This window comes from Bos javanicus, chromosome 13 (assembly GCF_032452875.1).
Source record: "Bos javanicus breed banteng chromosome 13, ARS-OSU_banteng_1.0, whole genome shotgun sequence".
NCBI lineage: Eukaryota > Metazoa > Chordata > Mammalia > Artiodactyla > Bovidae > Bos > Bos javanicus.
The window spans coordinates 3,529,381-3,551,151 of NC_083880.1; the positions used below are offsets into that span (position 1 = coordinate 3,529,381).

Genomic DNA, 21,771 nt, shown 5'->3' on the forward strand with positions numbered 1-21,771 from the left:
CCGTCCGAGCTAGTACTGCCACACGCTGCGGAGTGCTCCCGTCAGAGGGCGGCTCTCCAGGCAGACACAGGTCTCAGGGCCAGGGCATTCGGCGCCTTCCCTCGGGCGCCTTTTCCGTCTACGTTTCGGTGCGGCCGCGCGGATCCGAGGGAGGAGAGTGCACACCCGGCGCTGTGCGCACACCTTCGGAGCACCCCCGCTCCTCCGCGTTCCTCCCGGCAGCAAGCGCCCAGCGCCGAGGCTGCAGGTTAAACGCAGTCTCTAAGGAGCCGGCCCCCCCAGCCCCGTCCCCGGTCTCCTTCAGTGACCTTTCCGAGCGAGGACGAGGCACCGAGGAGCCCCGGCCCCCCTGCAGCCGGGCAGAGAGTCGGCTCCCCGCGGCGGCCCTGGCCTTCTCACCTGCCTGCCGGCCGCCGCCCGCAGCCCCCAAGGCCGCACCTCGCGCCGCCGCAGCTCCCGGAGTTAGGCCCGCTCTGGGAACCGAGCATGCGCAGCCCCGTGCTCGCGCAGGCCCGCGGCTCCTCCGGGCGTTGGTGACGCTTTCGGCCGGGGACGCGGTGGTGGCGACCGGAAGACCGGGGGCGGGGCTCGTCTGGCGTTTCTCTAGGCACACTGTCGGAAGTGGAAACGTTAAATGACGGGTCACACGGCCTTGCTGAGGCACAGTGTCTCCCTTTTTGCCCGCGCTTAAGAGGCGCTTATGGAATGGAAACGTGACCAACCGCTCTCGGCGGGTCCCGGGCCTTCCGGCCTTGACCAAGGGCGACGCGCCGGATCCCGCGGCCGCTCACCAGCCCCGGTTTTCCGGAGCGACCGCCCAGAAGACCCGGAGAGAGGGCGCCGCCGCGGCCGCCCCTGTGGAGTGGGGCGTGCGGGAGGCCCTCAGCGGTGCGGCGGCCGCCCCTCGTCCACGCGGGGGCTTACGGGGGTCGGAGGCCCCTGAGTCTGTGCGCTCGCCGGCTAGCTCATGTCCGTGCCGTCACCCCTCCCGCTGATGCGCTCGAGGGCCAAGACTGCATTCTTCCGTTCAAAGGAACTGTAAGAGAAGTTATGCTCATGGATAACTGTCTCACAATGCACCCGCCATTGAGAAAGCCACCTTCATCTGCCAACCCGTGTTTTCTATACTCGTTCCCCATCAAACTTTCGGGAGACTTTTCCCCTTTTTGTGCTAGTAATTTTCAAGAAACATTCGTGTCACACAAATGTTGAGTTTTATTTTTCTCTCTTTCGATCGCCCTTCTCCCTGGCATAGCGGGTAACTGGTTTGTCACCGGCCAATCGAGCTCGCCTTGTTCGCGGTCCCTAGATAGAGGTCCTTCGCCGCCATGATTGTTTTGGGCCCTCGTTGGAAGCCGCAAGACCTTGCACGGAGGACATTATTGTTTTTGGAAGATCCCGCGCGCTCTTCCGGCCGTTAGCTTAGTGTTCGCCGCCATCTTAAGTCCTGGTTGTGGCTTCAAGCGGGCCTCGAAGCAACCCAGGCCATCTTGTGTTTGGGCGGCGGCTGCAGGGCTTCTCTGCGCGCCCGGGAAGCCGGAAGGAGGTCGGCACCCGGAACACCAGAGCTTCCAAAGGCTGGCTTGGGAGCTTCTGGCCTCCTTTCTAGTCTGAGTTTGCACAGCCAGGTACCCTGGACAGTAACTAAACAAAAGCCCGACCCCAAACCCTGCCACCATCGTAGGTAAGAACTTGGAAATGCTGGGAACCTAAGACGTTCCTTCCCTTGCACTCAGCTGTGAGCCCAGCTCCTCTCCCGCTTCGGTTATTTCCTTTGATTAGTGAACCTTTCCTGAATCCTTATCCCTGTGCTTCCTCCTCTCTGTTTTAAACAGAAGGGTGCCGGAAGCCTGGGCTTGACAGTGGAAGTTTTGGCCTGGGAAATTGTTATTATTTGGACGAAATGGAGTACAGTGACAGGGCCAGGTATTTATATCAAACATCTACATTGTATGGAGAAGGCGAAGGCACCCCACTCCAGTACTCTTGCCTGGAAAATTCCATGGATGGAGGAGCCTGGTGGGCTGCAGTCCATGGGGTCGCTAAGAGTCGGACAGGACTGAGCGACTTAGCAGCAGCAGCAGATTCTCCTTCCCAGTTTTCAGTTTGTGACATACAGATTGTGTTTGTATATACATTCATTCATTCAGTACATTTGTTGAGTACCTGGTGTGTACTAGGTTGTAAGGATTCTGTAGTAAATGAAAACCACTTTATTTCATGAAGTTTCCATTCTGTCACCTTGAGAGCTACTAGGTTGGGCAAGTAACAGTGTTTTCTGGTTCTTAGACCTGCTATAATATACAAACAAGTATTCGTTTGCTCCTTCGCCTATCTTCCCCCGCTCCTTTTTCCTCCTGGACTAGGAATAAATCATACTGACACTTTATTTCTTGGATCCTGGACCTGACTGCATTTGTAGATGAACTGGTTAATGTTACAAACAATATTCAAGGTACTTACGGCCTTGCTGCTCCAGTTGTGAACTGTGTGTCAACCGCTTGAACATCACCTGGGAGCTTGTTAGAAACGCCGCTGACTCAGAATCTGCCCTGAGAAGCGCATCTTAAGTTCAGACAGCACTGACTGAGGGCACGGACTAAAGACAAAGACTTTCTCTTTACAGCTTGTGCTTCTGAAACAATATATGGTCAGTATAGTCACGCTTTAAATGAAGTGGACGTGTGGCTTTATATTCATCAGTTTAATGTCAAGATGCCAATTTAGCATTCTAAAAAGTTGAGGATTTGTCAGCCCCATATACTGTTATGTAACATTTGCTATGCAACACCTTTTGTCCTATGTGCATGCTTTATTTTTAATTTATTTGAAGTTGAACTCAAAATTCTGTTTGTTTTCAGTAGTTCAATATCAACTTGGAAAACCTTGGAGCATAGTTTACCAAAGCTTTTTTGGCACCTTGCATTCTGTCATTTTAAAATAACAAATCTAAATTTAATTTATTTCAGGGGTTCTCAGCTTTGATTCTCAGCTATGAAAAAATCACTTGGGGTGCTTAAAAAAACCAACAACCCAGACCAGTATCAGTAGACTCTGAGATCTGTGGATGGAATTTAAGGAAGTTAAGGTATTTGAGAAACAACAAATGAGTTTTATATTTTCTGTGTTGCTATTTGTTAGATTTTTCTCCCTTGTAGATTTACTTAAAATAATTATGAAGAGAGTTGGACTGGAAATGTGGTGAACTAGCTTCTTAGTAACCCATCAGCTTGCTGTTTATTGTGTCCTAAGCAAGTTATTCAGTCTTTCTTTCCTTTATCCATCTAAATATTAATTGGGAAAAGAAGAATGAAGGTCCTGTTATGTTTTATTTAGTCTCTTGTGTATGTTGCAAAATGTAGTGGATATTTATATTCTGTGCATGTGAGGAAAAGAAGTATTTTGCAAGTGCAATATTCACTGCTTCTGATTCCTATACTGTATCTTGTATATGCTGGTAAGCATAATGGGTCTGGAAATGAACTCTAGAGCCAGACTCTCTGGGTTGAAATCCTAGCTCTTCCAGCTACCAGCTTAAACTGATTACTTAACCCTTTTGTGCTTCAGTCTGTTGTTTAGTTGCTAAGGGGTGTCTGACTCTTGCTTACCACATGGACGGTAGCCTGCCAGGCTCCTCTATCCATGGGGTTTCCCAGCAAGAACACTGGAGCAGGTTGCCATTTCCTTCTTTAGGGGATCTTCCCAATGCAGGGATCAAACCCGAGTTTCCTAAATTAGCAGGCAGATTCTTTACCACTGTGCCACCTGGGAAGCCCTATACCTTAGTTCAGTTCAGTCGCTCAGTCGTGTCCGACTCTTTGTGACCGCATGAATTGCAGCACTCCAGGCCTCCCTGTCCATCACCATCTTCCAGAGTTCACTTAAACTCACGTCCCTTGAGTCAGTGATGCCATCCAGCCATCTCATCCTCTGTTGTCCCTTTCTCCTCCTGCCTTCAATCTTTCCCAGCATCAGGGTCTTTTCCAGTGAGTCAGTTGCTTCATCTCAAAAATAGGGTTGATATGAGGGTCAGATAAGTTAATACACGAGAAGTGCTGAAAACAGTGCTTGGCACATAGTCACAGCTATGTAAATGTTAATTAGGTATTATTCTATTTAAGTCTTCGGATTATTAAAGTTTTGTTGATACATTCAAATCACTAATGGGTAAAGGTATTGTAGTTCCATGACTTTTTAGGCCACGTATCCATTTGGGAAAGAGGGTGATTTAAATACAATATGCCAAGCCAGGAAGATGTGTGAGTGAGAGGTTTTTTTAATGATCTTTTTCTTTTCTCTGAATAGCTTTATGGAGGTATGATTGTCGTACAGTAAACAGCACATACTTAAAGTATACCGTTTGATGGTGATTTACATGTATATACCAATGAAATCAACACTTGAGTCAAGATAGTGAATGTACTCATCACCTCCCAAAAGTTTTCTCTTGTCCTTTTGTAAACCCTCTGGGCTCTTCTAGACAACTGCTGCTCTGTTTTCTGTCACTCTTGCATTTCCCAGAATTTTATCTAAATGGAATCTTCATGTATGTGCTGTCTTGGGGGGTGGGGTAGTCTGCTTTTTTTCACTCATTATAATTGAGGGCCATCTTTGGTGCAAGTATCAGTGTTTCATTCCTTTGTAATTGCTATATTCAGCAATTTGTTAGACTAATTTGTTTGCACATTTGTTAATTGAAGGGCATTTGGGTTGTTTTTATTTTGATAGTGGTCATTTTCACATTGGAAAAAAAAAAAAGTAATTATTTGGTGGCCAGTCAGTTCAGTCGCTCAGTTGTGTCCGACTCTTTGCGACCCCATGAATCGCAGCACGCCAGGCCTCCCTGTCCATCACCAACTCCCAGAGATCACCCAAACTCATGTCCATTGAGTCGGTGATGCCATCCAGCCATCTCATCCTCTGTCGTCCCCTTCTCCTCCTGCCCCCAATCCCTCCCAGCATCAGAGTCTTTTCCAATGAGTCAACTCTTCACATGAGGTGGCCAAAGTACTGGAGTTTCAGCTTTAGCATCATTCCTTCCAAAGAACACCCAGGCCTTCCATATGCAGAGAACCTAGGAGGTGCCAGTAGTAGACTGTGTTTGTTTGGGACTTTGTCTTTGACATTGTTTAGTTTATGCATTCATGTTTTCTGAATGAAACGTTATAGTTTTTTAGATGCCAAACATGTCATCTATATTGAGTTGTTAGTGGGTTGGATCTCTTTTATTGAGATATAATTTATATGTAACGTAATAGTTTCATATGTACAACACAATTGTTTGATATATGTATATATAGTTAAACAATTCAGGGGGTTAGGGGTGCTGACCCTCTGTGCTGTTGAAAATCTGCATACAACTTTACAGTGACAAGCTCACAACTCAGCCCCCATCTGAGATTCCACATCTTTGAATTCAACCAACTGTGGATCATGTGATACTGTAGTATGTATTTATTGGGAAAAATCCAAGTGAAATGGATTCTCATAGTTCAAACCTTGTTGTTCAAGGGTTATCTGTATAGTACGGTTTTATTAACTGGTCACCATGTGGTACATTCCCAGGGCTTACTTATTTCATAACTGGAAGTTTGTACCTTTTGACTCCCTTCACCCATTTCACCATCCCCTACCATCCCTTCCTCAAAACCCCACCCCCTGCCCTTGCCCCACCAACGACCACCAATATTTTCTCTGTATCTGAGTTTGGTGTTTGTTTTGTTTTAGATTTCACAGAAAAGTGGATCATATTATATTTGTCTTTCACTGTCTTACTTATTAGAAGAATGCCCATTATGTTGTCATAAAGAGCAGGATTTCCTTTCTTCATGACTTGAATAGCATTCCATTATATATATGCATACACCGTAATTTCTTTATCCATTCATCTATCATGGACACTTAGGATGTCTCCCCTGTCTTGTCTATTGTGGTTAATACTTCAGTGAACATGGAGGTGCAGATTACCTTTTCAAGTTAGTGTTTTTCTTTTCTAAAGATAAATACTGTGAAGTGGAATTGCCACATCATATGGCAGTTATATTTTTAATTTTTTGAGGAACCTCCTTACTGTTTTCTATAGTGGCTAACCAATTTAAATTCCCATCTACAGGACACAAAGGCTCCCCTTTTTTCACATCCTTACCAATACTTCAGTTGCTCAGTAGTGTATGACTCTTTGTGACCCCTTTGACGTCAGCACGCCAGGCTTCCCTGACAGTCACCAACTCTTGGAGCTTGCTCAAACTCATGTCCATCGAGTCAGTGTGTCGTCCCCTTCTCTTCCTGCCTTCAGTCTTTCCCAGCATCAGGGTCTTTTCCAGTGAGTCAGTTCTTCACATCAGGTGGCCAAAATATTGGCCATCACCAGCACTTATTTGTTGTCTTTTTGATGATAGCTATTCTGACAAGTGTGAGATGACATCTCATTGTGATTTTGAGTTCCTTTTCTCTGGAGATTTGGAGGTGCTGAGTAGGCTGTCTGAGGTCATGTAAAAAGGTAGGATTTGAACGCATGTCATTTTTGCTAGAACCCGAGACCATGACTGCCTTGTGGGTCAGTGCCTGTTTCTGACAAAGTATTAAATAAAAATTAGATGCTGTTTTTTAGTGAAGCAACCACACAGGGCCAGGTGGGGATTTTCTGTGGGCCCCACAGGAATGGGAGGCCCAGAACTTGGCTTAGATGACCACGTTAAGGGTATAGAGTGAACTGTGGACTTAATCTTGGTAGGAGATTTCAGTATATGACCTACATTTAAAGAAAAAGAAAACAAAATCCTAATTTTTTTTGTGTCACTTGCATTATTTTCCTGTTGTTTCCATTTGTTTTTTTTTTTTCAAGTTCACTTTGGCATTCAGAATTATCATATGAATAATAGGAAAAGCTGATTCACTACTTTTTTACACTGTAATTACCTTTTCAAATTTTATCAGAGTTGTTGTCAGCAAGATCTTTACTCATTTATCATTTTTCCTTGGTATTTTGTTAAGGTTTGTGATTTCTTCTTCATATTGTCCTTTTATGCGTGTGTGATAAAATTAGATTGGGGGAGTAGGGGCAACAGGTTATGAAATGATTTCTCATTCCTGAATTACAGTTGTTCCTTCATAAATTCTAGGGCCTTTGTTGTTTTAAGACAATAGAAGAGAGTATAACATATTCTTGGTAAAGTTTGAAATCTGGAGATTAGAAGCCTAAAGCTAATTTCTGATCTTTTAAATCCTGAGTACGTGCTTTGGCTTGTGATGCAGACCGGCAGTGCTAGATGGAAGACAAATGTGAATTTCAGAGTGCCTTGAATTTTCCCACAGAATAATCTAGAAGGTCACAAACTTTAATAGAGTTTATCTCTGCTTTGTATTTAAATGACAGGACAATCGTGATATTGTTTCATCTACTTCCATTCCCTCCCCAAATTAATTTTCTTAAGGATTTTAGGATCTTTCCCTCTCCACTAAAAACACATATTTTTGGTGAGGTCAGACGCTATTGAAGACTTTTTGTGAAAGAATGCCTGTTTACAGGTCAGAGAAAATGGGCTCAAGAATGCAGGGTAGAGGATGAGATACTGTTTGTAAGACATATACTTTAACTTCTCAGTATGTTTATGAAGATTATATGCTTTGAGATATTTGGAAAATTGATCTTTTTGGAGCTTGTTCTGAACTTCTTAAAAACAGGGTGTAAAGTAAAAATTCTACTGCATGTAGACTCGAATCGGCAGCTCTGATAAAGCTTTTTTAACATTTATTCTTTGAACCCCAGGCCCTGAGCTTGCTGTTCCCTCCTTAAAGTAATGCTAGGAGCCTAGGAAGGTAATTTTTTAAGGTGCATGTTTGCTTTTTAACTGTGTGTGTGCACATTTATCTTTTAATGATCAGTATGTAGAGGCTAGTAATACCTTTTTCATTCAGATGAATGTAAGGATGTCAGTATTTTAAGGACAAAAACAAGTCACTGAAAACCTCACATTTATGACCTAATAAGGCTGAAACTCCAGTACTCTGGCCACCTCATGCGAAGAGTTGACTCAATGGAAAAGACTCTGATGCTGCGAGGGATTGAGGGCAGGAGGAGAAGGGGACGACAGAGGATGAGATGGCTGGATGGCATCACCGACTCGATGGACGTGAGTCTGAGTGAACTCTGGGAGTTGGTGATGGACAGGGAGGCCTGGCGTGCTGCGATTCATGGGGTCGCAAAGAGTCAGATACTACTGAGCGACTGAACTGAACTGAACTGAACTGATGACCTAAAACTTCAACCAGGTATCTCTTGCCCCTTATGTTCAATACAAAACACTTCCATATTTTCTTTACATTTATATGCATCTTAGCTCTCTCAACTTTGGCTGCATGATATATGTAACTTACGTGTTATTTGTGTATTGAAATAGGACCAGAGAGTACCTTGACCTCCTGTTTAGAGGGTTTAATAAGGAATTTGGGATTTGGAGACAGTAAAGATGTATTAGATCAATAGGTATAAGTCTAAAACAGTAACACAGTCTGTAGCCACTGATTTCAGTAACATCAGCAGATTCCAATTAGCAGGCTTGACACTTACCTTTGCCCTGCTCCAGGTTATCAGAGGGAATAAGAATGGCCCCTGTTCTCAGAAAGCTCTGGTTACAGGGAGGGGAGGGACTGAGGAGCAGAGTTAAGTGAGTGGAGGGGGTGTGGAAGGGCTGGGCTGGCCCAGAGAAGGGACCCTTCACCCTGGGGATCCCTAGAGAGCTCCTGAGGAGCAGGCGGCAGCTCAGTTGGGTTTCCAATGATAACTCGATCTTAGGAAGAGAGGACCTTCTCTAGTGTGACACGCATATGTACACATATGTGCTGGCCCTGCGTGTTCAAGGTCACATGCCCAAGTTGGCTGTGGAGGCCTCGGAGCTGTGACGGTCCCTGAGCCGGGGGTGGTGGGGCTCGTACCTGCTCCAGTTCCTCGCCTGACGGTTTCGAGGCTGGAGAGTGCCAGGATGGAGACTGGAGCTTCTTGGAGAGGCCTGGGCCCTTCAGGACGACCAGCTCTTTGGGGCCTGAGACCGCCTGGCACCCCCTCCTGTGGTTTTCCCTCCTTGGGGGAGGCAGATGGCTGTCTGCGGCTTCCTCTGTCCTGTCCCGGACGACGCGCTGAGAGGAGAGAGCGCCCTGTGTGCTGCCCCAGGCCCCTGGCAAATGGCCTTCCTGTGTTTAGACTTCAGCCTCCCAGGGTTTCATAAAAGGACAGTGAAGGCCTTGCCCCTCACCGCCCCAGGGTGGTCGTCAAGGCAGCAGTAACGCAAGGGGTCAGTCAGAGATGCCTACGGGCACTGCCGCCACCTCGCCAGATGTGGGGAGACTCAGCAGGGAGGCTGGTGCTCTCTGGTGCTTCTGCTGCCCGTCCCTTCTGTTGGCCTGTTCTGTTATGAATACGCGTCTGCACGTCTTACACACACCTTCTCTCAGTTTGTGGTTCCACCTCACCCCCCTCCCCAACTGAAGTTTAATTTTTTTAACCTTTTTGTTTTGAAATAATTATAGATTTGCCCCAAATTGGCATAAAAGTACATGGAGTCCCCTGTACCCATCACCCAGCTTCCTCCAGTGGTGACATCTTTTGTGACTAGAGTGCAGCTATTAAAACCAGAAAGCTAACATCGGTACAACCTCCAGAGCTTATGAGATGGAACCAGTTTACATGCATTTGTGTAGCTGTTTTTATCATGTGTTTCTATTCCTGTAACCAGCACCACAAGCACAGTGCAGAATTCCATTGCCAGAGCTTCCTTCTGCAGCTTCCCTATTCCTAACCCCTGGCAACCACGAATGTGGTCTTCGCTTCTATAATTTTGTTGTCTGAAGAATGTTATATGAGTGGGATCATACATTCTATAACCTTTCAGATTGTCTTTTTTTCTCCTGAGGATCATCCCCTTGAGATGATCCAGCCAAGCGGTCGTGTGTGTCAGCGGTTCAGTTATGGTTGCTGAGTGATGTCCCATGGTACAGATACGCCAGATCTGTTTAACCACTCACCCACTGAAGGACACCTGGGCTGTTTCCAGTTTTTGGCTGTTATGAATAAAGTCACTATGAACATTTGGCTACAAATTTTTATGTGAGCCTAGGTTTTCATTTTTCTGGGGTGAATTACCAGGAGTGCAAATTTTAGATTATGTGGTAAGCACATGGTTAGTTTTGTAGGAAGCTGTCAACAATCTCTTTTCTAGAGTGGCTCTGTGATCTTTACAGTCTTTCCAGTAGTGTAGGAGACATGCCTGTTCTCTGCATCTCCACCAGCATTTGGTGTTACCTGTTTTTTTTTTTTTAATCTCTTTTTTTATTAGCCATTCTGGTAGGTATGTAGTGATGGCTCATGATGTTGAGTGTTTTTTTTAATTGAAATATAGTCAGTGTATACTGTTATGTATAGTCAAGCCAACAAAGGTCTATATAGTCAAGGCTATGGTCTTGCCAGTCGTCACGTACGGTTGTGAGAACTGGACGATAAAAAAGGCAAGGCTTCAAAGAATTGATGCCTTCAAACTGTGGTTCTGGAGAAGACTCCTGAAAGTCCGTTGGACAGCAAGGAGATCAAACCAGTCAATCTTAAGGGAAATCAACCCTGAATACATGTTGGAAGGACTGATGCTGAAGCTCCAGTACACTTGGCGCATTGGAAAAGTCCCTGATGCTGGGAAAGATTGACAGCAGAGGAGAAGAGGGCGTCAGAGGATGAGATGGCTGGATGGCACAATGGATATGAACTTGGGCAAACTTCAGGAGATGGTGAGGGACAGGGAGGCCTGGCATGCTGAAGTCCATGGGGTCGCAAAGAGTCGGACACGACTGGATGACTGAACAACAACTGTTTTTTAGTTTCAGGTGTACTATATAAATGATGCCTCATTTGCATACAGCATAAAATGATTCGAGTGTCTTTCATGCTTACTTCCCATGTTTGTCCTCTGCTGACATACCTGGTAATGTCCTTTGCCCACTTTTTGACTGGATTGGTTTTATTTTTTTACCATTGAGTTTTGAGAGTTCTTTATGTGTTCTAGTTTATAAGTTGTTTACTGGTTATGTGGATTGCAAATATTTTATTCCAGTCTGTAGAGAAGTTTTAATCTTAATACTGCCAAATCTACCATTCTTTTTCTTTTTGGGTTATACTTCTTGTATCTAGTTTAAAAATACCTTCCTTTCTCAGAGCTTATGAAAAACATTTGCTGAAAGCTGCTAACTTTTCACATTTGAGTTTGTAGCTCATCTGTAGTTGATCTTTATGTACTGTGTGAAGTAGTGGTCCAGTTTTCTATTTTTCCAAGTAGACACACGGTTGTTGGACCACAGTTTGTCAAATGAACAGTCTCCTTATTTCCCACTGATGTGCACCACTGCTCCCGTCACCGTTTCCACGAGCCCAGGGGCTTGTTTCTGGCCTGTGAAGTCTGTTCCTTCAGCCTGTTTGTTTCCCCTTTGCCAGCACATTATTTGATTTACTCTGGCACTGTGGTAGTTTTGCAGTATCTGGTAAGACTGACTCCCTTCATTGTTTTTCTTTTTTTGTTTTCCTTCTCTCTTAGTCCTTTTTGTTCTTCTTCAGATTCCCTGTTTAGGATTGTGCCTGGGATTGCATAAAGTTTGAACAATGTGATGAGGTCTGGCACATGTCTTATTAAATTCATCTCTAGATATTTTAAGTCTGTGGAATGCTAGTATGATGATATTTTCAGAAATCTATATCTTCTGCTTGTTTCAAAGAAATTGCTTTTAACATTCATCAGTAAACATGTTTGCTACTTTTTTTTTTTTTGGTAGATGCTTTTCTCACATTAGCTTGTTTCTATTCAGAGATTTCTAGTGTTTTTCTTTTCTTTTTTTTCTATTTCTATGAAAATCATCCTGTGCTTTTATTCTGCTTCAGTTTTTAAGTATGGTAATTGTTCTAGTATTAAACTGACCTTGCACTGCTTGGATAAACCTCACTTGGTTCTGAAGTATTTTTTTAATGTATTGCTTCTGTTTGTTTAGGGTTCTTGTGTCTAAGTTCAGGCGTAGAACTGGCTGTGATTCTCCCTTTCATAGCCTGCCCTTGCCCAGTGTCAGTCTCTGGGCTTCATAGGCTGAGTTGCACGGTGGGAGGGGCTCCCTTTCACCCTCTGCTCTGGAATCATGTGTACATTTTGGCATTATTTATTCTTGGAAGAGCTGCTGGATTTTGGATCTCTTCTTAGATCACCTCTAAGAAGAGACCTTAGAGGTCAGCCTGTCCAACAGCATTGTTCTTCTGAGGCAGAAAGAATTAAATGCTGAGGCTCCAGTCCAGAAGGCCTGGTCCACTGTCTCAGGACTCAGCAGCCTCATCATTGTAGAAGCCCTAATCCCGACGTAAAGGTAACAGCCATTTTATTACCTGAGAGAGAGGGCACAAAGCCTTCACATCAGAGTCCACACAAATTCATAGGGAGACTTGAGAATCATCCCATCAGTATGACAAACAGGTCCCCTAGGTTTCTAGGGTCATCGGATTAAGTTAAAGAACCGAGAGGGGAAAGGGAGCCTTGGGCAGCACTCTGACAGCTCATGGAAAGCTGTGGGGAACAGGCAGAGGCTTCCCTGGCTCCACTGTGAGCAGCTCTGTGTAGGAATAACTCAGCGGGCCATTAATGCATGTATTGCCCTTTGTGATGACAGGTGATAATTTTCACCTGGAATATCAAATATTCACTGTATGGTGTTTTTTCATGAAAGTCAATAAAGATTCAGTGTATTTTTTGGAAAATTTCCCAGAAACAGCAAACATAAAATAGTGTCAGCTCCTGTTTCAGGATTATTTCTTCATCCAGCAGACTTTCTTGAGCACCTTCTAACTTTGATAACCTGCTCCTTCCAGGATGGATAAGTGTGCTTTTACCTGTTTGGAAAACAGCAAATTGTTTGGGTTCATTTTATGCTTCAGCTCCTCCTGTAGTTCATTTCTAGCCCCTGTGCATAAAGCTGTAGTGAGGCAGAGGATATGCGCCTTATCTAAAGGACTTCAGCAGGTGTGCAGGCTCAAGGTCTACACAGCTGCTGTCCAGATGCGTTACGTGCTTTATCTTGGTGCCCTGTCACATAGCATGATGGTAATTAAATTGATTCAGGCCACATTTGCCTTAGCTGTGGAGTCCCTTCCTCCCTTCTCCACACCCCCCACCTCTTCTGTCTCTTACCTTTCCCTCTATTTCTCTTTCTTTGATGAGCAGGAGAGAACCACCCTCCTGCAGCCTTGTTTGAAGTTGTGCTCCGTGTTGGGAACGTCTGCCTTGGCCAGGGGAACAAGGACATGCCTACCTTGGCAGCCCAGTTAGCCTTTGACCTCGCAGTTCTGCAGGGGACAGATGATGCTCGATGGCTCTCAGTGAGGTGACCTGACTCTTCTCCTGCCCTCGATCTTCAGCTGTGAGACCCTGGCCTGATCCCCCAAGTTCTTGTTGGGGGAATAGATGTCAGGCCTGGGAATAGATGGTCTGTAAGGGTGTCTTATAGTTGTAAAATTGTTAGTTTTTTGAGATTGCAAACACTGTGGGAACAAGTGAAAAAAAAATTGCATTGAGAGGCAGAATGCCATATGGTATTAAAAATGGGTTAAAAATGAGAGTAAGGTTATACAGTTGCTTTTTATTTATTTATTTTTTGCATGCAGTCTGTTTTATACTAGAGATCATATTATTTCATATAAAAATATGCCTTTCAGTTCTGGATTCTTACAGATTGTATTTTTGAGACGGGGCTTTGATGATGCTTTTTGAAGAATCCAGATCTTAAAACATAAATGCAGCTGCTCTTGCTTTACTGATTAAAGGGGGGGGAAATGAGCATTTTAAGAGTCAGCTGGAACCTTATTGTGAATTGAAAATATAACTTTCACTGTAATATAGCTCTTAATCTATCTAACAGCAGATATGGTCTAAAGCCTTGTAATAGTCTTCTGCGTGGGCCACCTGTCCTTCTGGAAAAGGAAGACATACTGGAAAACCAGTGTGTAATTAAAAATAATTAGGTCGCACGTGCTTCAGATTTGGTTGGATACTTGTTGGCAGTACTCTTTTCCCTGTTCCTCTGTCTAGCTGAACTACTAGTATCCTCTAAATATCCCCACAGAGGGACTCCCTAAATTCTTAACAGAAGTTACTCAAACCTGATTTAATATATTTAAAGGAGCTGACTGTGTGTTTATCTGGCTCAGATAATACAATGTAATTTTAAAGATTTAACTAGTTTTCAGAACAACCTTTATGGATGTTGTTTTAAAGCACATGTTCTTGACTTTCTAGAAAGTTATTTTTTCCATTTACACCTCTGTAGAAATGGGCTTGCTAAGATGAACGTCATTAAAAAACATTCTAAAGCATATGCATTGCATTGTTCAGGGAACAGAAGTGAATAGATTAAAATGAAATTAAAATGATTTAGGGTTTGGATAAAGAAAGATATTTTTGTCTATTAAAAAATAGAATCAAAGATTATAAGATTTTTTTTTTAAATTTCCCATTGACTAAGTAATAATAACTGTTAACACTCATCTGGGGCCTACTATTTGTAAATGATGAGACTGTTTTCATGTACTTAGTCCTTTCAATAATTTTAGGTATTGCTACCCCTATTTTATAAATAAGGAATCTGGGATTCAGAATAACTGCTTTTCTTCTTTTGCATTATGATTTATTGCAGGATATTGACTGTAGTTCTCTGCTGTGCAGTATCATATTGTTGTTTCTCCACTGCAGGTATGCTGGTTTGCATCTGCTAATCCCAGAGTCCCAGGCTGTCCCTCCCCAGCCCTTTCTCCCACTGGCAGCCCCCGTCTGCTCTCTGTCTGTGAGTCTCTTTCTGTTCTGTAGACAAGTTCACTTGTGTCATATTTTAGATTCCACATGTGAGTATTTGTCTTTCTCTCTCTGACGTACTTCACTTAGTATGATAATCTCTAGGTCCATCCAAGTTTTGCAGATGGTATTATTTCATTCTTTCTCATGGCTGAGTAGTAGTCTATTGTATGTGTGTGTTGGAGAAGACTCTTGAGAGTCCCTTGAACTGCAAGGAGATCCAACCAGTCCATTCTGAAGGAGATCAGCCCTGGGATTTCTTTGGAAGGAATGATGCTAAAACTGAAACTCCAGTACTTTGGCCACCTCATGCGAAGAGTTGACTCGTTGGAAAAGACTCTGATGCTGGGAGGGATTGGGGGCAAGAGGAGAAGGGAACGACAGAGGATGAGATGGCTGGATGGCATCACTGACTCGATGGACATGAGTCTGAGTGAACTCCGGGAGTTGGTAATGGACAGGGAGGCCTGGCGTGCTGCAATTCATGGGGTCGCAAAAGTCGGACACGACTGAGCAACTGATCTGATCTGATCTGATCCTACGGAAAAAAAGAGAAATTCGTGGGCAGTTCACATGGCCCTTGTGATAGTTAACTGTCAACTTGTTTGGGCTAAGGGATGCCCAGATAACTAACAGACATTATGTCAGACATTATGTCTGTGAGAGTGCTTCTGGAAGAGATCACCATTTGAATTTATGAACTGAGTAAAGCAGATGACCCTCCCCCGTGTGGGTGGGCATCATTCAATCCACTGAGAGTCAAAATAGAACAAAAAGGTAGAGGAAAAAATGAATTCAAGATCTAATTTGGGATATCCATCTTCTCCCGCCCTTGGACATTACCACTCCTGGTTCTTGAGCCTTTGGACTTGGACTGAATCACACCACTGGTTTTTCTGGGTCCCCAGCTTACACACAGTGTATCGTAGGACTTCTCAGCCTCCAAAATTTCATGAGGCAGCTCCTTTAATAAACACATGTATATATGCATACATGTGTGTGTGCATTTATATCTTCTATTCATTCTGGAGAAGCTTGACTAACACACCCCTCTATCCTGCTATAGTCTCCAAATAGAAGACTGAAACCTCCTCTTTTAGGGAACTGGATCTAAAAGTACTGACATCAGGGGTTCCCCAAGGAAACAGTCAAGACAGATGGTTCTAAAGTGAAGGCCACACCCACAAACCCCACATCTGTGTGCAGAACTAACTTCCATCTCCTAGTGCCCCACTCCCAAATACACACACATAAACAACGACAAATCATCTACCATGTAAGGAAAAACTCTATTATGAAAGAAAGTTAAACAGAAAAAAAACTACTTGGCTGAAACCCAGACTATGCAAGGAGAAAGACACTTTCACTGATATCAGCAGGATAGAAGATATTACATCAATAAATATTTTTTTAAAGGAGCTTCTGAGAAGGATAAATATCATATTCTAATGCATATAAACAGAATCTAGAAAAATGGTACTGAAGAATTTATTTACAGGGCAGCAGTGGAGAAACAGACATAGAGAAGAGACTTATCAACATGGGGAGAGGGGAGGAGAGGGTGAGATGTATGGAAGGAGTAACATGGAAACTTACATTACCATATGTAAAATAGATAGCCAACTGGAATTTGCTGTATGGCTCAGGAAACTCAAACAGGGGCTCTGAATCAACCTAGAGGGGTGGGATGGGGAGGGAGATGGGAGGGAGGTTCGAAAGAGAGGGGATATATGTATACCTATGTCTGATTCATGTTGAGGTTTGACAGAGAACAACAAAATTCTGTAAAGCAATTATCTTTCAATAAAAAAATAAAACATAAATAAAAAGGAGCTTCTAGAAAGCAACTAAAACTATGATAAGTGAAATTTAAAACCTTAATAGAAGGACTAAAGGATCAAGTTGACTAAGTCATCCAGGAACTTCAGAAATAATAAAGATGAAAAATAAGAGAGAATAAATGAAAAAACTAAAGGATCCGTACAAAAGTACCAACATGTAAAACTTAGGATTGAAACAGACACATATCAGGGCATATATAACAGGAAAATTTCAGACATTGTTGAAAAAAGGATTTTAAAGTATGTGTACAGGAGGGTGAGTTGAGGGAGTGGGTGAGTTGAGAGGAGGGGGATGGGAAGAGAATATTTGGCTCCAAACTACCCAAAGCAACTCTGGAAGCTAAAATAATGGAAAACTATCCCCCAAAATCTGAAGAAAATTCTTTTCAAACTCCGACTACATTTAAACACAAGGGGGTGTGGGTGAAAACATTTTTAGATGTGCAAGATCTTAAAAAATGTATATTCTGTGCATCCTTTCTCAGTAAGCTACTAAGGATGTGCTTCACCAAAATGAGGAAATTGATCCCAAAAAAGGGAAGAGACAGGAAAAAGGAAGGCTGAGATAGGCAAAAGGCAGAGGAAATCCCTGGATCTGGTGAAAGCAGATTCCTGCCTGGGACCCATGGGCTAGACAAGCAAAGAACCACAGTCCCGGAGAGGTGTCTTCAGGAAGTGTCTGGGCAGATGCAGATGAACTTCAGACAACCAGTATGGAATATGAGATTGAATTAGGACAGGTATGTGGAAAGCAAAGCAACTGAATAATACAAAGCAATTGCTGATTCCAGGATAAACAAAAAGTATGCAGAAAATAATAAGTAAAGAGTACTTCACACAGTTCAGTTATGACTAGCATTTATAATCATGATAATAAACAGCAAATATTGGCCTAAATAGTACTATGCTTTCAACAAAATTTAAAGAATGGGAAATGTGTGTGTATGTATGTGGTATGTAAGGTTAAAGGGAGCTCCCTTTAACCTTAATGGAATGTTTTAGAAACAAAACCTAAAACCAATAATAGCAACAATCTACACAGCCACAATAGTAATCATAAAGCAGCAATACAGCATGAAATTTAGTGATAAGGACTCAATTCCTTTTTTAAGTATATAGTTGATTTACAATGTTGTGTTAGTTTCTGCTGTACAGCACAGTGATTCATTTATACATATATATATACGTTCTTTTTTATATTCTTTTCCATTATGGCTTATCACAGAATAGTGAATATAGGTCTCTGTCCTACAGAGCAGGACCTTGTTATTTACCTATTTTATATACACAGTTTGCATATGTTAACCCCAAACCCCCCCTTCATTCCTTCCCCATCCCTACCCCTCTTCTCTATGGATACGGATCCAATTCTTAAATGCTAAATTCTGCTCCAACCTGCAGAGCAAGCTGGAGAGAGCTGCTGTGGAGGAAGGGATGGGGTGGGAAGGATGCCTTAACTCATAAGTCTTGTGCGTGGAATTATCTGCCTGTTTAGATCCTGCACAGATACTTTTTGAGCAGCACTGTCCAAAAGAAATGTAATGCAAGGCACAGATATAATTTTAAAATTCCTAACAGCTACATTTAATAAAAAGTTAAACAGAAATGGTTAATTTTAATAATGTGTCTTATTTAACCCAATAAACCCATCCCGTTATCACTTCAGCATATAATCAATATAAAAATGTTTACATTCCTGATGTTTTAACTAAGCTTTCAAATCAGGTATGTATTTTGTTTCCAGAACCTTAATTTGTACTGGCTACGTGCTAAGGGCTCAACAGGTACTTGCAGTTAGTGGTGACCATAATGGACAGTGCAGTTTAAGGGATTTTGGTTATATTATAAGAAAAGCACTTATTATACAAACAGCTTGTGTGGCTCAATATTAAAAAAAAAAAAATCAAAAAAATAGGCAGAAGACCTAAACAGATATTTCTCCAAAGAAAACATACAGATGGCCAATATGCACATGAAAAGATGCTAAATATCACTAATTATTGGACAAATGCAAACTACCATGAGGTACCGCCTCACACCTGTCAAAATGGCTATCATTAAAAAGTCAAATAACAAATGCTGGACTGTGTGTGGAGAAAAGGGAACCTTCCTACCCTACTGGTAGGAATGTAAATTGATGCAGCCACTATGGAAAACAGTATTGAGGTTCCTTAAAAACATCAAAAATAGAACTACCACATGATTTAGCAATCCCATTTTTGGATATATATATATATATGCAGACAAACCTATAATTCAAAAAGACACACACCTCTATGTTCACAGCAACACTATTTACAACAGCCAAGACATGGATTTCTTCTGATTTTTCTTTTTGGTATTGGTGCGTGTGTGCATGCCAAGTTGCTCAGTCGTGTCTGACTCTTTGCAACCCCATGGACTGTAGCCCTCCAGGCTCCTCTGTCCATGGGATTCTCCAGGCAAGAATACTGGAGTGGGTTGCCATGCCTTCCTCCAGGGAATCTTCCTGACCCAGGGATTGAACCCACATCTCCTGCATTGGCAGATGGATTCTTTACCACTGAGCCACCTGGGAAGCCCCTTGGTATTGGTATCAGGATGTAACTGGCCTCTTAGAATGATTTGAGAATTTTTGTTATGCTTCTTTTAAAGGGTCTGTGAAGGACTGATATTAATTCTTCAAACATTTGGTACAATACATCTGGGCCTCTGCCTTTCTTTGTCAGCAGATTTTAAATTGCTAATTCAATATAATATTTTTGTTAAGACCAGTTATAAGTGGGCATTCATCTTGCAAAAATACATATTGATATTTGATTCTTTAGCCAACCTTTCTCTGATATAATATCCAAATAGAAAGAAATTTTAATATACCTACTTATAACTTTCTTTTTTCTTTTGTTAAAGGTCTGTAATTATTCTGGAACCAGTAAACCATGGCATCAAAGAAATTTGCTGTTAAAGTAAGTGTTGCTTAATAGCTTTCTTTAAAATGATTAATCACTTTCTAAAATAACCAAGCCCTGTATTAATTGAAAATAGAAGCCCTGAACTTTCCTTTTGCTTTTTAAATTTGGGAGACCACTGAAAACTTGAAGTTGGTGATTGAAAATGAGAAAATGAATAGTTCATATGGTCATGGCAGTTTCTTGATTAAAGTCTTTTATAAATGCCTTTGGGGCTAACTTGGTCCTTAATGTTAAAAATTATGGTTCATGACATGATTTTTGATTATGACAGAGCAGGCAAAAGAAAAGAGGCAGGCAGCCCGTGCTGCACCCCAGTGAGTAGCAGGAGCTAGTTCTCCTGCCTCATGGCCCTGCTTTGTTTTCCTCTCATAAGCATCTCTTCTTTATCTGTTGATGACTGGGTCTGACCCTTGCCTGTGAGGGAAGGGTCACCTGAGAGGGAAAAGAGAGGAGAAGAATTGATAAATAGTGACTATGATTGGCCCTCCAGGTTGTGCAGCCAGGGGTCCTGCCTCCCAGCAACTATAGATTCCGTCTCCCTAGAGGGACCACTGCATGAAGGATGCTTTCACATACGCGTGCTCTTTAGGGCATGTTCTCTATGCTAGTGTTTCATTAAGCAGAAATTGAAAACATCAAATCACACCAATTCTAGTGGTTGTTAACCAGATCAGATACTATATAATATTGTAGTCATGTCTTACCTTTATGGAGCCAGTGCTCATTAGATTTACAACCTATTTATAAATTTCATCACTTAAAATTATTTCTAGTATTTGTATATTCTGTATGTAGTTTTCTTTCTGTGAGAGATTATAAGGTGAACTTTCACTATTTGTCTGTCTAGAAATGTATTTGGTTTTCCTCTAGAGAGTAAAGTTTGTTTAGAATTTCAAGTTGCACATCATTTCTCCTCAGCACTTTAAGGTATTTTCCCTTGTCTTCTGAAATCTCTTACTGCAAGTGAGAAATGTTTTAATTATCAATTGGTACTAAAAAACCACCTGAAAATATAGTGACTTGAAACACAAGCCGTTTTACTCTCAGGATTCTGGAGGTCACCAGAAAAAAACGGGTTGGTTTTTCCATTTGCGGTTGACTGGGGCTGCAGTCATCTGGGACCTCAGAGCAGCTGGTGCATCGAAGCTGACGACTGTAATGGCTGACTGTGCTGCAGTCTCACCTGGGCTGTTAGTGCTGCCCTTCAGTTCCCATTCAAGTGGCTGCTCAGTATGGCTTGGGCTTCTCCTAGCTTGGTGGCTGAATTTTGAGGGATGGGCTCCCAGGGCAAGAGTTGCCGGAAGAAGGAAGTGTGTAATTCGTCCAACCCTTGAAGACCTGGGCTCAGAAGTCTCAGATGCATTTCCTCCACATTCAGTTGGTCAGGGCACTCAGAGGTCAACTCCAGGGAAGATGGAGCTCTTGATGTGAAAAGCAGCTTGTGCTCACAAGGAGGGGAGCCACTGAGGGTGCATCTGTGGAGACCAGTCAGCTCAGAAATCTACTTGTGATTCCTTTCTCTGTTACCTTGCTTATCAAGCTATCTTGGTTCTCTGTGGTTACTTTTAAGGTTTTATCTTTGTCTTTGATAATCTACAGTTTCCCTGTGAAATCTTGAGATATAGACTTATTTTTATTTATCTGGCTCAGGATGCAATGTACTTCCTTTGGAGGAGTCAAGTCTTTTGTCAGTTTTGGAAAATTTTGGCTTTTTTCTCTTCAAGTACTGCGCGTCTCTGTTCTCTCTGTTTCGTTCTCAAAAAACCAAGATCATGGCATTCGGTCCCATCACTTCATGGCAAATAGATGGGGGAAACAATGCAAATAGTGACAGACTTTATTTATACAAAATCACTGTGAACGGTGACTGCAGCCCTTGGACATTTGCCCTTGGAAGAAAAGTTATGACATACCTAGACAGTGTATTAAAAAGCAGAGACATTTCTTTTCCAACAAAGGTCTGTCTAGTCAAAGCTATGGTTTTTCCAGTAGTCATGTATGGATGTGAGAGCTAGGCCATAAAGAAGGCTGAGTGCCATAGAATTAATCATTCTGAACTGTGGTGTTGGAGAAGACTCTTGAGAGTCCCTTGGACAGCAAGGAGATCAGGAAATCAACTGT

The 21,771-nt window shown here is 42.6% G+C and overlaps 1 protein-coding gene across 1 annotated transcript in view; it reads left to right on the forward strand.

Annotated features, from left to right (window-relative positions):
• Window positions 1-1,597: 1,597 nt before the first annotated feature.
• SLX4IP (SLX4 interacting protein) overlaps window positions 1,598-21,771 on the forward strand; it is a 212,998-nt gene continuing 192,824 nt past the window's right edge. Inside the window, 2 exon segments of the mRNA XM_061435611.1 lie at window positions 1,598-1,684; window positions 19,589-19,644. Coding sequence (XP_061291595.1) covers window positions 19,618-19,644 — 27 coding nt within the window. The 5' untranslated portion in view covers window positions 1,598-1,684; window positions 19,589-19,617.